This window comes from Agelaius phoeniceus, chromosome 4 (genome assembly GCF_051311805.1).
Source record: "Agelaius phoeniceus isolate bAgePho1 chromosome 4, bAgePho1.hap1, whole genome shotgun sequence".
Lineage (NCBI taxonomy): Eukaryota > Metazoa > Chordata > Aves > Passeriformes > Icteridae > Agelaius > Agelaius phoeniceus.
The window spans coordinates 29,711,861-29,727,332 of NC_135268.1; the positions used below are offsets into that span (position 1 = coordinate 29,711,861).

General features: G+C 45.3%; 1 protein-coding gene across 2 annotated transcripts in view; it reads left to right on the top strand.

Annotated features, from left to right (window-relative positions):
- Positions 1–13,697: 13,697 nt before the first annotated feature.
- The window catches only part of PPP3CA (protein phosphatase 3 catalytic subunit alpha), a 171,176-nt gene continuing 169,401 nt past the window's right edge, over positions 13,698–15,472 (top strand). The window contains exon 1 of one of the 2 annotated variants that reach the window (XM_077177193.1): positions 13,698–14,343. In XM_077177193.1, the coding sequence (XP_077033308.1) occupies positions 14,286–14,343 (58 nt within the window). In that variant the 5' untranslated portion in view covers positions 13,698–14,285. The remainder of the gene's footprint in view (positions 14,344–15,472) is intronic. The other variant, XM_054633534.2, reaches the window with a different exon arrangement.

The window sequence follows — 15,472 nt, forward strand, 5'->3', positions numbered from 1 at the left end:
CACGCTGAGCACGCCTGCTTTGGGAATCATACAAATGCTTTATACAAATGGAAAGCTCCTGTGAACCAGCATGATGTTACAAGGGTGAACTTTCCCAGGTGAAGGCTTTTCCTCCAAGACAACCTTGAATTTTCATCCTACAGTGCAGCCTTTTTCTCCAGCTCTGTAAATCTTCTCTAAATGTCTTTATATCGCTTTGTGTAGTTCAGCAGAGTGCAAAATAACCTCTTGGTGTTTGCTTTAGTTCTGTCATATTCTGTTTACAAATTCAAAAGGACCTAACATAAATAGCTGTCAACACTTACATATTACTGTGATTCACTGACTTCACTACAAGAATTTTCGTATAGCAGCAGAAAGAGCATCAGTATAAAAATCTTATCTTGAAAGCCACTGCAGTTGTACATCTCTCTTTCAGTGAGTGTGTGCACAGTGAATCTAATTATGCTACTTGAGATATAATTACACAGCTGCCAGAACAGGACATCAAAATGGTACCTCAGCAGTAGTGTGTGGGCCTGAACAACTGAGAGTGAAGGGCTTTCTTTTTCCTGTACTGCTACAATACATATTGTTTTGATCATCTAGATTTCAAAACTCATATACATGGGGGACAAGAGAGCAAAAGAAAAGAAATCAGTAAAATCAAAGGATGTATGCCTCTTCTTCTCTTTTGTTTATTGACAGGTCAATAATTCCTAAAATTCTGCTGAATTTTTGGTGGGGGGATCAGTTCTGACCAAATCCTACCCTGCAGTTTTCAGGATGGAGGAGTTATGCTTTAAGGAAAGATGGTTTGGAGTCTGTTTTTGTTATAGCTATTTAATATCTAGCTATAGACCAGGAAATCTTGCAGCACTGATTGCTAGCTACCTATCTGTGGTCCTGTGGCCTATGACATCTCAAACCTCTCATGTGGAAAGACGCCAGCACGCAGCAAGCATTGCAGACTGGGATTTAAATCATGTCTGCTGTGCCATGGGAAGGGAGAAGCAGAGAGACTTGCTGAGCTGCTCTTACATAACCATGCGGTGGACAAATACGCATCTGGCACGTATTACGTTTTGAAAAAGCACTGAGCTCCAGGCTTCTCAATTCTCAAAATCAAAAATGTAGAAATACTAGAGCAGAGTTTGTATTGCAAAATGATGAACAACTATCTCACAGCTACAGGAGGACTGTGCAGTGAGGACTGTGGTATCCCCAGCTAGTTCCGTTTAGTCTTACTGTCTGGAAATGCAATTCTGAGGACCTCAGTTTGACATCTCACCTAAGAGGTCTGGTTTCTCAGAGATCACCATGGTACCTTCCTTCAGTGGCAGCCCAGGGCACTCTGAATTGCACAAGGACTATTCCTGGCAGTAAAAATATACTGGGAGACATATTTAGCTCTTGTGGAAGATTGTGGAGCTTCACTGAAATAAATGGACTAATTGAGGAGTAAGGTAAAACCACTGGCTTTAATGGCTTGAATGTTTCCTCCCTTTTTTTTTTTTTTCTCCTGATAAAATCGTAAACAAGGTGAAATTTAGGGTAAAGTTCTGACTAAAATATTCCATCTAGATAGTCTGATTGGCGAAATTCATCTGACAAATGAATGACAATATTCAAATGAATAGCTGGATAAAGTTAAGCAAATTCATTATGGACTTCATATGAATAGCTGAATAAAGTTAAGCAAATTCATGATGGACTATGACCAATAACTTCTAGAGTACCACTAGAGAGATGTCCTAAGTGTCAGTGCTATGAAGCAGCCAAGAAAGAGACTTTGTCACTGAACTTCTAAAGAAAGCTCCTGTGCTTTCATGCATGGCATCTTTTACTTGCCTACAGATATTCAGTGCAGAGTATTTTAAAAAAAAAGACTTGCATAGTCAGCGGGCTGAATTGATAAATTTGCTGGCATAAAATGCCATAAAGAACTTTCTGAGTTAATTGGAGGCAGCAGGGCATTCAGCATTCAAATATATGATTCCTAGGATTGAGAAGCTGCCATGGATTCTAGCTCTTTGGATAAAAGCCAAACTTTTATGCAAACCAACAAGGCATGAGCTGTGAAAACTGCTTCACTGCATTCCTGATGCCTGGTCTTGGTGACCAGAGCTCCAAGGGAAAGCTCCATCAGTGGGGTCTGAAATTTCTTTCTGGTAATGGCTGATGAGAGTAAAGTGGAGTTTTTCTCTTTACACTCTGGGACAAGGATTTTGCTTTGCAGGGCGCTAAGACTGATGGAACTGCAATTGTACTCAGGTTTACAGTGGATGATACAAATTAAACTATGAAGACACATAGATGTCTCAGAAGAAATGCAGACTGTGGTGCTTGGGAGTCTCAACAGCTTGGTGTTGGTGAATACAGGGTTAAGCAGTGCTTTTCTGAGCTGATACCCTTTCATTCTCTAGCTGTAGCTGGTCACTGTATTATTTTTACTGGAATACAGTTCTTCATTCCCAGGCTATTAAAAAGAAGTGATTTTAAAAAGTGAATACATAAATAAAAATGTGCAAATGCAGGATTCACATTTAATTGGAATTTTGGTTTGGTTGCACTTGAAGCCACACTTTCTTCCTCTTGCATACCTTCTGTCCTACAGTGTGACTAGTGCAACCACAGACAGCTAACTCTAAATTTGAATGCTTGATGTTCCCAGCAAAAGTGAATTCATAAATTGTGTGCATTACCAGTATTTGTGCAAATTGGGTATTACACTTGGATCTGTTCCTGAGTGTATTTCCTAATCACTAAAGCCCTTGGGACCATCTAGTCCAACATTCTTTATAGCAGAGCTGATTTCTACACTGAGTTCAGTGTCTTGCAACTGAAGCAGACAGCATCTTTTTATAGACACCCTGACGTGATTTAAAAGCTCCAAGTGTCCCAGCATCTTCCAGGGCAAGAAATCCCACTGGTTAATTACTCATAGTGTTAAAAATGTGTGTCTTGTTTCCAGAGTGAATTTTGCTGAGTTCAGCTTCCAAGATCTGCATCTTTGAATGTGAAATGTGAAACTTCTTGTTGTTTATTTCTTATATAGCTTGTCTGCACAAGGAAAGGAAATTATTCTCTGCAATTGGCAGGTAGGATGGACAGAAGGGTATTAGTATTCTTTCTTCTCCTTTCTCCATTTGGAAAATCAGCATACTCTTAGAAGCAATTTAATATTATGTTTTTGGCATTACTTCATACAAGTTTTCCTATATGCTCTTCCTAGAATGGTAATATTATATATGAATGATATGCAGAATATGAAGAGCTTTGAGGTGAAAGGCCAGTGTCTGCTCCTAGTATGTTTCTTCTGCTCCTAGCAGTTTCTTCTTCCTCAGTTTTGTGCTAATATTTATTTCATTGGCCTCCCTGATTAACTTCATCCATTGTTTCTGGATTGTCTCACCACCACCAATCTTCTGATTATTGCCAAGGCTTAGTAGTTTCTGGAGTGATATTATACAGCTTGTCCGGGAAATCTCAATGCAGATGGAAGCTGGCTGCTATGTGTGTTACTGTTGGCAGTGATTATATATTTAGAGCAGCATTAGCAATTTTTTAAATAGGAAAATCCCAGATTTACTAAGCTCATCTCTGTGAGTGACATAGTCAGAGTTTACCCTAATTTATGTTGGTAGATAGTTCAAAGACAGTGACCAGAGAAAGCTTGATGACATTCAAAGTACACACTCTGATTGGGAGAAATTGGTGACCACTTAAAATAATGGAGTTTAAAATTAAGAATCACCTGAATACTTTGGAAAGCACTTCTGTACACTATGAGGGTGTATGTTGGTAGTCTGTGAAATGGGGATTCCTTCCTGGGAAAGAATCACTGGAAAATGTCACAGCAGTGTCTTAATCATCCCTCCCTATCACTGCCCACCGTGGGCTACAACAAAGCTAAGAAGATGGGGAAAAAGAAGAGGGAGGAGGGAATGAAAGGCAGGAACAGCAGCTTTAATGCAGAGGCTCTTCTAGAAGAATGTGTATGGTTACTCCAAGGTGCAATCTACATCCTTAAAGGGAAACATTCTGCTATAAAACTTTTCTGAAATACTGTTCCAGGTACTTCCAAAATGAAAGATGGGGAATAAAAAAATCCAAACTAAAAAGAGAGAAAAGAAGGGAAAACAAAAGAGGAAAATTTTGAGGACACAGAAGTGGAAGGAGGTGAACCAATCATTCCCCATTGCATGTTCTCCATCTGAGCCCATGAATATGCAAATGAATATCTGAACAAACATTATCACTGACACAGATTTCCTTCCACAGCATATTTGTGTTGCCATGCATATAAATAATTGCATTAGTAAGGCAGAAGGTCTGGTTCCCATATTTTACATGCACCTATATTTTATCTGTGGCTATGCTTTGCACTCTAATTATATGGTGTTGGAAGCATCCATTTGTCTTCTTTCTTCCCAGTGAACAACACTTTTTTTTCCCAGCTGACCCAATGACTGAAAAAAAAAATTGGAGCAAGAATAGAAAGTGACAGCTCAAGCTAAGTCTGGACAGGAAGGAGGCAAAAGGAAAACATTTTAGTGAAGAGACAGAGTTCAGGTCATCTGCCATCTGCTAGACCTCATTCAATTGTATATCTGCATAGCAGCAATCACTTTTCTCTGTCTCATCTCCCTTCCCTTTCTCTTCCTGTAAGCTCCATGACTAAAATAGGTAGATTCAGAGATGAAATGACATGACACTCTTTCCCAGCTGGGGGGAACATGGCACAAGCACATGGTTCTAGCACTCTCTGTGACTTTTGTGTTTGGCAGGAGTCATGGTGCCAGGGCTGCTCCCAGCCACTAAGTATCCAGGGACCAATGTATTGTAACAGCATCCAGATCCTTCACTGGTACAGTTGTCATCAGCCCTCTCTCAGCTGATATATTTAAGTGGAAAACTTCTGAGAATCTGGCAGAGCATGCATGTCCTGGGCTACTCAATTTTGCAAGTCTCACCAATCCCACTGTGAGGTCAGGATAAGCACTTGTCAATTTTTTAACTCAGATCAAACCCATTTTTGCAGACATTCGACTAATTCACTACTGAGCAGAAGGTCAGCACTGTAGTACTTAAATGTCATTTATGCCTTATCTGAAGATTTTAATGGGACTTATTTGGTATATGATCTTGGCCTGGCCTTGGCACAAGAGTTATTTTCACCCGAAATGAACTACTGAGGGGCTGACAACATCCTTTGGAAGACAACCAGCAAGAAGTCATTACTCTTGGGATAACTGTGAACTCCAGGAGAGTTAGAGAAATATTTCCTTCTTAGGCAGAAAGCAGTGTCATATAAAGGAACGAACGCAAGTGCTGGGTTTATTGGCAAAGCTAAGATAGCAAAAGTAACTGAAAAGTGTTTGCTTCCACTCAATAGGAAACATCCTAATAGTTTTGAATAGTGTTAATGTCTGCTCCTTGCCTTAAGTTTAAATTGTTTTCACAAACTGTCAAAGTCAAGATGATGAAATTGTCCCATCCTATAGAGGACATCTATTTACAGAATGGATGTGTTCTGTACCAATAAGAATTATAGAATCATTTGTTTGTAAAAGACCTTTAAGGTCATCAAATCCAGCTGGTAACCCAGAACCACCAAGTCCATCACTAAACCACTAATCCCTAATGCCCCATTTACAAGTCTTCTAAATTCCTCCAGGGATGGTAAATCCACCACTTCTCTGGGCAGCTTGTTCCAATGTTTGACAGCCCCAGCTCTTCACCTTGTTGACCCTCATTGAACTGGCCTCAGCCATTGATCCAACGTGTCCAGATCCCTCTGCAGAGGCTTTCTACCTCCAGCAGATCAACACTCCCACCATCATTAAGCTCTAGACCATCCAACCATTCTCTCACATACATGGCTACCTCACCACCTCTCCTTCTTGCCTATCCCTACACCCACTGCACTATCCATTACAACATTCCAGCTGTGTGAACCAACCCACACTGTTGCCATGATGGCAACTTGGGTCATACTTTTCCTGCTGCACCTTGGTTTCCAGCTCCTCCTTTTGCTCGCCTATGCCACATACACTGGTGTAGATGATGCACTTCAGCTGAACTATTGGTCCTGCCACCTTTTAAAGGGGTGAAGCTTTAATTTCTGATCATTCCCAGGCACTTCCTGTTGTTTCTAACACATCAGTAACATATCATGTCTAAAACATCACATCTCTGCTGATAGGATACTTTAAAAGGAAAATTTATTATCTGAGTATTTTAAAATGGTGTTCTCCAGTCCTGTGCATTCAATTGTCATCATCTAGAGCCAAAACAGCCTCTGGGTACCACTTTTTTAGCAATTCAGAAGATTTATGCGTCTCTTGCTGTGCTGAATGCCATTTTTTGAGTAAGCTCAAGGAGAGCACTGAAACTTTCTTTTAAGAAGTGAGGGAGGAGGGAGAAAGATTAAAGGGGCTCATGTGCTTCTTACATAAAATTTGAGGAGCTGATGAAAAGCAATTTGATTAAAATATGATTGAAAGGATGTCCTGTGCCATGCCTTAGGTAGATGTTTTTTCAGTGACATAGGTGCAAGGGGGAGAAGGGGAGAGATTGGTTGTCAATATTTCTGGGGTTTTTTCCATGAGATTAATACCTAGTGTTGCAAGCTGCCCTGCAGGAAAGCCTCGTGGGACCAGTAGGGCACTGCCACAGTGACAGTTTCTTCTCCTTTGCTGCAGTTGGTTAAGACAGCAGCACTGCACTTTCATCCCTGGTCAAGAATGCTTGTAGTCAATTAGAAACCCAGTTTCCCTTAATTTAGGGCTGCTCTCCATCACCCTGGGAACATAAAATGTATTTTAAGTGAGTGTAAGTGTAACTTATAACCATTAAAAAGCAACTTTGCATTGTACAGCAGTTTAAAGCCTCGGGGATAGTGAGAATCTGGATTTCCAATGTGTAATTTATGGTCAGTCTGAAAATTAAATTAAGGTTTTTATATTTTGTAGTGCTACCACTAAACCAACTGAATTATTTACATCTAATTAAATACTGTAGTTATATTAATTAGAGCTCCTTAAACTGTATGGTAATCTCTAGTTTTCAGTATTTTTGCTTTGAAAATATTTGGGAATTTTACAAACATACATTCAGAGATAAGATTGTTCTGTCCTTTTTTATCCATTCTAAAGTTCCTCAGAAAAGACAGCACAGGAGGTCAGTTTGGAAAGCACTTTCTAGTCCATTGTTCCTTTTCATATTCACTATGCTTCTTTAAATAACATATCACAAGACACTTTACATTCTGAGAGTTTTGGCAACTAAATCAGAGTTTTCAGTGTTTGTTACTTGAGTATCAACTTATTGTGATTAATTATCTTACTCTTAGCACCAGTTATGGTGTGCTGCCACCAAGCCTTCAGCTGGCACTGATGGCACTTGAATAAATAATTTACTCCAGGATGTGTTCCATGCATGTTACTTTAAAGTGGCAGGGATTTAATCTATACTGTTTTCAGGCCATAAAGGCAGCAAAACTAAATAATAATTCATGGCATCTCTATGAAAGCAAATAAGGCTTACTCTTGCAAAAGTAATTACACACATTCCTCTTTGCTCTTGTGTTTCTGTCATCAGCCTTACTCCTGAAAAAGGAGGCAGAAAAGCATCCTGGGTATTAAACACCCTGGGTATCATGTCTTACTCCAGGATCTGTTCAGCTGCTTCTGTCACTAGTAGTTTTCAATAACACACCAGAGGTAAATCAGTTATATATAGATACTTATAATACAAAATGAATATATATCTTGTCATTTTGCTCTTCCCATTTCCTTCAAATATTGTTCATTTCTCTCAACAGGCATTGGTCTGTCATGATGTTTTTTAATGCAAGAACATCTTTAAAATGCAGTGAGCTTTCCTTCTACTCCTTTCTTAATTTATATTTTCTGGAAGATTTTAATATTCACTGGGATAACATCCTAAAGCCCCTTGCAAAATCTGTATTCTGTAGACTCCCATTGAAAGCGATGTCTAATTAACAACCAAAGCCTGCAGGATGAACTCCCTGGGAGCAAATGACTAATTCTTGATAGCAGGACTGTGTTTTTAAGCTGTTGCCAACATCTTGAGAACAGTTCGATGCTGGAAGCTGCTCCCAAGGGTCCTTTCTTTCAGTTTCACAACGTATTGGCAGAGGCAGAGGCTCCGGGACGGGCGCACCAGTAGGGGGAGATGAGGGGATGTCTTTCCACTTCTGGGAACCTCGGCACTCTTGCCTGCCTTCAGACGCGCAGCTTTTTGTTTTTTTTCTACAGTAACACATTTTCACTGCACAAACTTGCAGTGCTTAATTAAAGCAATAATTTTAAACACATTTAGGCAAATCAGTGCAGTGTTCTGCTGGATACATAAATTGAGTAAAACCTGCTGCTTGCACCAGTAAATTTATAGGGACAAGCTACTCCTGCAGATCAAGTTTTAAGTCAATGAATGTTTAACCACACTGTTGGGCTTTGCCTGGGCTACTGGCCCTGCAGCTGGATGCAATAGGGCAACTGGGACTGTGGCCCAGCTGTGCAGGAGCTAAAGCTTGGCTAATTTCCTCTAATAGCAGATGTGTCAGGCAACTCCACCAGTTGTTCTTGGCAGCCTGCAGTGCCATTTGGCTGTATTTTGCTTCTGACTCTTTTGCCTTTCATTCTTGTTTGCTTAGTCTTGATTCCTGGTTCCTGCTTCCTTTGTGTTATGCTCCTGTACCTCACCTTGTCCTAGTCCTGACTTGACTTAGAATAGGACTCTGGTTTTCAAACACCTGGCTCTGTGACTTTCTGACTATGCTTTCCAGTTTGAGATGATTCTTTCCATCTCTGGTGTTTTGATTTATTCTTATGCTGGCTTTATTCCTATCCAAACTCAATTCTTATCTGGTCTTCACCTTTGGGCTTAGTGGAGTCATCTGATGAAAGTAGGTGCCTCTTAGGAAATCTGAAACTGCAGTGGAGGAAACTTGTGTTAGGCTGCTTCTCACCAGTATTGGAATGGGGACAGATATGGAAGTCCTTTGCATGATTTCTCTTGCATCTGCATGCTGTGAGGGATTACAGGCATGACATGTGGATCAGTTTTGCACCAGAGGCTTAATCTGAATGCAAATATTAATTTGCAGCCTTAAATGACCACAGTTATGCTTCTTTTATATTGAAACCTGTTGTAAGCAGGCCAGTTTTGGCATGGGGTAAACAATTTCCAGGCCTCAAGGTTATTTTCTCTCACTTGTGTTCTTCTCTTTCACTATTTGTTGACTTTTCAAATGTCACTCAAGCTCTGTATAACTGTTCATGGCACCAGTTGTTACTGTTTTCCATGCTGATTCAGCATCTTGGAATTTGTAGCTAACCTTTCTCTCTTCTGTATTCCAGACGCCATTGCTAGCATTTTATTGCAACACAATTCCTTTTGGTATCATCCCTTCCATGACTCTCTATAGAATTATCTATTTAGCTTTGCTTTCTCAACCAGGCACAGTATCATTAACAGTGTGTATAAATTCCTCTAAAAACTTCCGGACAAAATCCAGAACCTGCATAGATAGCCAAGCCAAAAGCCCAACAGATGAATGCTGGGAAAAACATGCAAAGCTCCAGAGAGGCTGATGATCAACGGGTTAAGTGCCCACAGGGGATCCATGAAGACAATGAGTGAAGAAAGGAGAGGATACATTTAGTGATGGGTTATGTGTCTGTGCTTTGCCATCTGAACTTTCCGTCTCCTTGCCAACATAACCAGAAAGCATTTCAATGATACAAATAATTTACTTGCTACAGGCCCTTTATCTATCTCCCTCTTTTGTACTGAGGTAGAACAAGAGGAGAAAAATGATTGTCAAAAAAGTCCTCAGACAGCGCCCCTTGATGGTGATCTAAATTGCTATGTGGTCCTTTGTGCAGGCTCTCTACATGGGGGTGGATTTCCTCTCTTGAGGATATGATGGAACCAAACGACACATGGAGTGTTGATAAATTATATTGCCTATCCAAGGCTAGTATACAACACTTGCTATGAAATTTATTTTAGTTAAATGTAGATGGATCTAGTTCTTTTGAAAGTTTTAGGTGCTTGTTGTCACTATTGTGACTGTGAGCTGTAATAGAACGTTGAGTTCACTATGGAGCATCTCCTCAAGACACACTATCAACATAGACTGGTATGTAGTGGTTTTAATCTTGTAGACAATGATGCTATAGAGGCTATGGCCTAAGCAATAGACATAGATACAAAGATGTTGGGAATCCCCAGTAATTTTTATATTGAAGGGAAGTAAATCAAAGCAATTTCACATCTCTCTTGAAAGAAAAATCAGGAAAATCATTATTTAAGGCAGCACCAATATCCAGACTAACCTTGTTGCACATATTTTCCATCCAGCCACCACAGTATTTAAGGGCCCTTGCTAATTCCCCTTTACTTCCAAGATATTGCCAAACTTACATTTATTATATGTGGAGCCAGATCTTCCAGAGGCTAATAATAATGCAGGAAGGACAGACTCCTGTAGGTAGAACAGTCTTTCTCTAATAATAATGATTAAAATTTTAAATACTATTTCTTGCAATCAATACTTTTAAACAGTATCTTAATTGGTTGAGTCAGTGGGCAAAAGTATTACTACATGTCTATAAAATAATCCTCACCTTGCTGCTGAAATAGAGTCAAGACAACTTGACTGCTAATTTTTCATAGGATCTATGATACAGTTTGAAATCCCTCAGTCTGTGTGTCTTTATGAAAGTCCAGTTTGAATTACTGACTTCTCTTTGTATGGGCATTTATTCCTCCTTCCTCTTCAGCTGGATGCTGCTACTTTCCAGAGCTGCTTAAAAGAATTGTCATGTCTCTGCTAAAATGGAACAGAATTGTTCATCTGAGGCAAAGAGGTGGGTACTAACTTACTCCAGACTTGGAGAAAATCTCTCCCCCAGATCTCACAGAGCTTGTCCTCAAAATCAGTAATTAGGAGTGACTGCTCTTTGGAAGACTAGAGCATCCAATCTATCATGCTGGGCTTTTATTCTACTAGGGGATGAAATGACTAACAATGCTACTAGGCATTAGTGATGCAAGAGGTCAAATGTGTTAGAATTTTCCCAGAATCCACTGACTGTGTTCTTTTCACTCAAAGATGTGATCTTCGTATTCTCCTCCTGCTGTTAAATGAGAAAAAGGAATCTAATAGGACTCAGATCCCATGAAAAATAAATTCTTCTGTGACCAAGGAGTGTAAGGAAAACCTGAAGGACTACTTGTGTGGATGGATTTGAAGGACAGATTTAAGTCATAAGGAATGCCTATACAACCTGTACTGCTAACACAAATCTGAAACAGAGTATCTCTAGTTTGTTACTATTATCAGAGAACAAAGACAATGTTTGGCGATTTCTCTCTCTTCCTTTCCCTCCATCACAGCAAGGATAAGGAGGATAAGGATTTCCTTTTGCTATGGAAACAAGTTATGGGGTGAAGATTTCACCACAACAAGACAGAGTAGTTATGAGGTCTTACACCTGTGATCTGAATCTTGGCTGTATCATACCTTGCAGAGGTGGCATGATTCGTGGTATTCGGCTGTGGTACTGACCTTTGTCTTATGAAAGCTCATCTGAATGCTCCTAAGAAGAGATGACCTGAAATGAGGATTTTACCTTGGCAAGGAAGACTGAACACATTCAACAGATGAATTATCAAGACCCTCCACGAGATAAAATGAAAGAGCTTTACGTAGCCTGGATGGCATATTATAGGTGAAAACCAGAAGGAAAGGAAAACTGTTAAAAATGAAGAACTCCTATATAGGCTTCAGAATGAATACAAACATGCTGGATGTTCTTATTTAAGCAGCAGCAACAATGATACTTTCTCATTAAAAAAGCAGCACTGAAGTCTTGTCCTGTGATTAATGGGGGAGCAAATGTAAACTCGAGAGTTCCAGAGCTTCTGTTATTCCAGGCTATGAAGACAAATCCAGATGACTCATGCAAACCGCCTGCAGTCCTAGAAGAACGGATCCAAACTGGTGCTCCACACCTCATGCAGCTGGGGCCCACAACATGGAGGCAGTACTGGCCATACTGCATTCCTCACATGCTGCCTCTCCTTCCGTGTCTGAGCACCAAGTGCTGCTGGGCAGTGTTTCCCAGCAGTGGGGATGAAGATGTAGGGGTTTTTCTGTCCAGAATCTTCTCTGCCCTTCATGCTTCATGAAGTATGCCTACCATATGGGGAGATCTCTGCTTACATGTCATGGGCTTCAGGATTTTTCTGGGCATATATATGACACCCTCGCTTGAGCCCTAGCTCTGTTTCACATGAGAATGCCTCATGTTAGCGCTGCAATAGGAATCTCAGATGGCAGCTTCTTACCAGCTAGTCTGTGCTCCTGGGACAAGAGGATGGTCACAGCACATGGAGCTCACCACAGTTATTGGAACAAGCTGAGAACTCATGCTGTTCTACTAAATGTCAGTCACATACAATGTCTTCTTATGCTCAGAGAAAATACCACAAGGACAGCCAACAAAACGTCCCCTAAAAATGTCAGGCAGATCAAAGCAGGGAGTATGTGTCACAACTGCCATCTTATATTCTTGGTGGCTTTCTAAAGCTATAGTATCTGCTAAGCAAGCAACTTGTACACCACCCCAGAGGGAAGTGAGAAGCCGGGTTAGGTGTTTGTTGATTCTTGGCTCATCTACACAGAAATTATTCAACAACAATTCTGTAAACATCCCTCTCCAGAACAGGTATGCCCTATTTTCCTCTTTAATTAAAACTCACGGTGTTAAACTAAACCAGAACAGCCCAGCCTTATTCTGGAAATTAGTCATGAAATTAGTCAGGAATAGCTCCTCCTGAACAACATGTATAAACAAGCCCATAACAATATTTATGTTGTCTGGAATGGTGGAGGACACCTTCACAGTAAAGTACCTTCCAATCCTCTAAGAGACATGAAACAAGAGTTGTATTTCTTCCGGCTGGGGGCAGCGAACACTTCTCACTCATCTTTGGCCATTCTGCTTGTCCTCGCAGGCCCATTTGAGGGGACAGTGGTGTCCCAGCATCGAGGCCGAGCTTTGCAGGCTGCGCCAGCCCATGCCCCGAGTTGGGGTGTGCCAGATGCGCTGGGCAAGACACTGAGCTAGGGGCGATGGATGTATTTTTCCTTTATCCGAGGGGATGGATCAGCAGCCCCCCGGCTCAAGGATGCTATTTAAGAAGATTTCCTTTCGCGCAGGCCAGCCCCGGCGTGCCGGTACCTGCGTGTCACCCCTCCGGGGACGCCGCACCTCGGGGCGGGCATCCCGCGGGGCAGGCGCTTGGAGCGCTCCGCGCCCGCCCGCACCCGCGCGGGCTGGCGGGGCACGCAGGCGCGGCCAACCGGGCGCGGTTCCCGGCGCGCAGCCACCGCCCCCGTGAGCGGCAGGTAGTAGGCTCCTTCCCGCAGCCACACGCAGGCCGTGCACGTGCGGGGCCGTGCCGGACCGTGCCGTGCAGTGCAGGACGGGGCCGTGCGGGGCCGTGCGGTGCGGGCGCTCGGCGGGGGATGCGCGGCCCCGGCGGGCGGGCGCACCTGGGCGGCGCGGCGCGCGCGGGGCGGGGCGGGGCGCCGGCAGTGAGTGGCAGCGCGGCGCGGGCCAATGGCGGCGCCCGGGAGCGGGAGCCGGGCGGGCGGGGCCGGGCGGCGCGCGGGGGCTGCGCGGCGGAGCGTGTGCAGCGGCGCGCGGGGCCGCGGCCGGTGTCGGTGCGAGGCGCGGAGAGACCCTGCGGGGGGCGGCGGGGAAGACACGGATCCGGATCCCGATCCCGTGCGGCGGCGGCCGTGGTGGTGGCGGCGGCGGCGGCGGGAGGAGCCGGAGCGGCGCGCCGCGGAGGAAGGAAGCGCAGGGCTGGCCGCTGCGTGTGCAACCTGGCTGTTCCTGCTGCCCGCGTCCACTCGCGGCTTTTCCTGCTGGCGCTGCCTGACAGCCGCCCGCCGCGGGTGTTGTCGCCGGGGTCTTTGGCGGGGGGGGGAAGAGCGAGCCGTCCTGCACAGCCCGGAGGCGTGATTGAAAGCCAGCAATAATTAACTGGAGGAGGAAGAGGAGGACGGGGGTGGAGGAAGACGAAGGAGGAAGGCACCGCGCGGCAGAGCCCAGCCGAGCCAGCGAGCGGCGGCGGGACGCGGCAACTTCGGCCGCAGCGGAGGAGCCGGAGCCGTGACCGCAGCGGCCGCCGCCGCCTCAGCCCGCGCCTGCCCTGCCCGAGGGGGGAGAGCCTCGCCGCCTCCCCGGCCGCCGGACATGTCGGAGCATAAGGCCGTTGATCCCAAGTTATCGACGACGGACAGGGTGGTGAAAGGTGGGTGCTGCGCCCCCGCCGCCCTTTCGGCCGGGTTCTCCCGCCGGGCCCCCTGCAAGGGTCGCGTCCGTCCCCCCTTCCCCGCAAGCCCCGGGCAGGTACCGCGGGGCTGCCGGCAGCGCGGCAGCTGGGAGGGGTGGGCTCGGCCCGGGGGCTTGCGCCGGGCCCCAGTGGAGGGTTTGCGGCTTCCCTCGCCTGCCTGCCCGGCGCTACATTGCAGCATTTCCCCCCCTTCCTCCCCCCGCCGCCTCCCCCCCCTCCGCCTTGAAGGCGCTGCACAGGGCTGGCGTGAGAGAGAGGGGGAGCCCCAGCTTCCTCCCCCGCCCCGGTGCCTGGGGGAGAGGAGGGCAGGGCTCGGCCCCCTCCCCCCGCCCGCTCCTCTGGGCATCCCCCATTCCTCCGTCTCCTCCGGACCGCGCTCCCCGGAGCCCCCCCGCAGGCTGCGCCGCCGCTTGTCACTGCCGTTCCGCTCCCCGCATGCAGCAAGGATGCCTAGAAGCCTCCCCGCGCCAGCAGCCGGGGCTGCGCTCCCACACCGAGCGCCGCTGCTGGGGACCGGTTGCGCCGCTCGGCTCCGCCGTGCCCCGCTCCCGCAGGGCCGCCCCCGCGGCACCCGCGACGGGGATGCCGGGCGAGGGGGAGCGGGCCGCGGGCGTTGTGGGAGGCGGCGAAAGCTGCTTCCTCCTCCTCCGCCTTCTCCTCCTCCTTCTCCTCCTCCTCCATCGCCGTCTCTTGCTGACGGCCCGGCCTGCTAGGATGTGAAGTTATCCGGCGGGCGTACCGTGTCCGTGCTCCCGCGTGTGCGTGCGGATGGCCGTGTGGGTGCTCGGCACAAACACGGATGGGCTCCATGATCTTTTCTCTGCTTCGGAGGGACGCCTGTGCTGCCAGCCTCGGCCGTATAAACAAATGAGAGTTTGGGTTGACAACACGTTGTGCCCCGCAGTACAGACCAAGGTTTTATTTACTGGGTGATGCCTGATGTAAATTGCACATGTGCATTTCTCGGTGTGTAGGAAGTGCACGTGTATTTAGTGGTCTGGGTTTTTTGTTTGTTTGTTTCTTGTTTGTTTCTTCCTTCCGCACTGGGCGCACAGCCAAGTGTATCCAGCTGTAGTGTATTTCACCC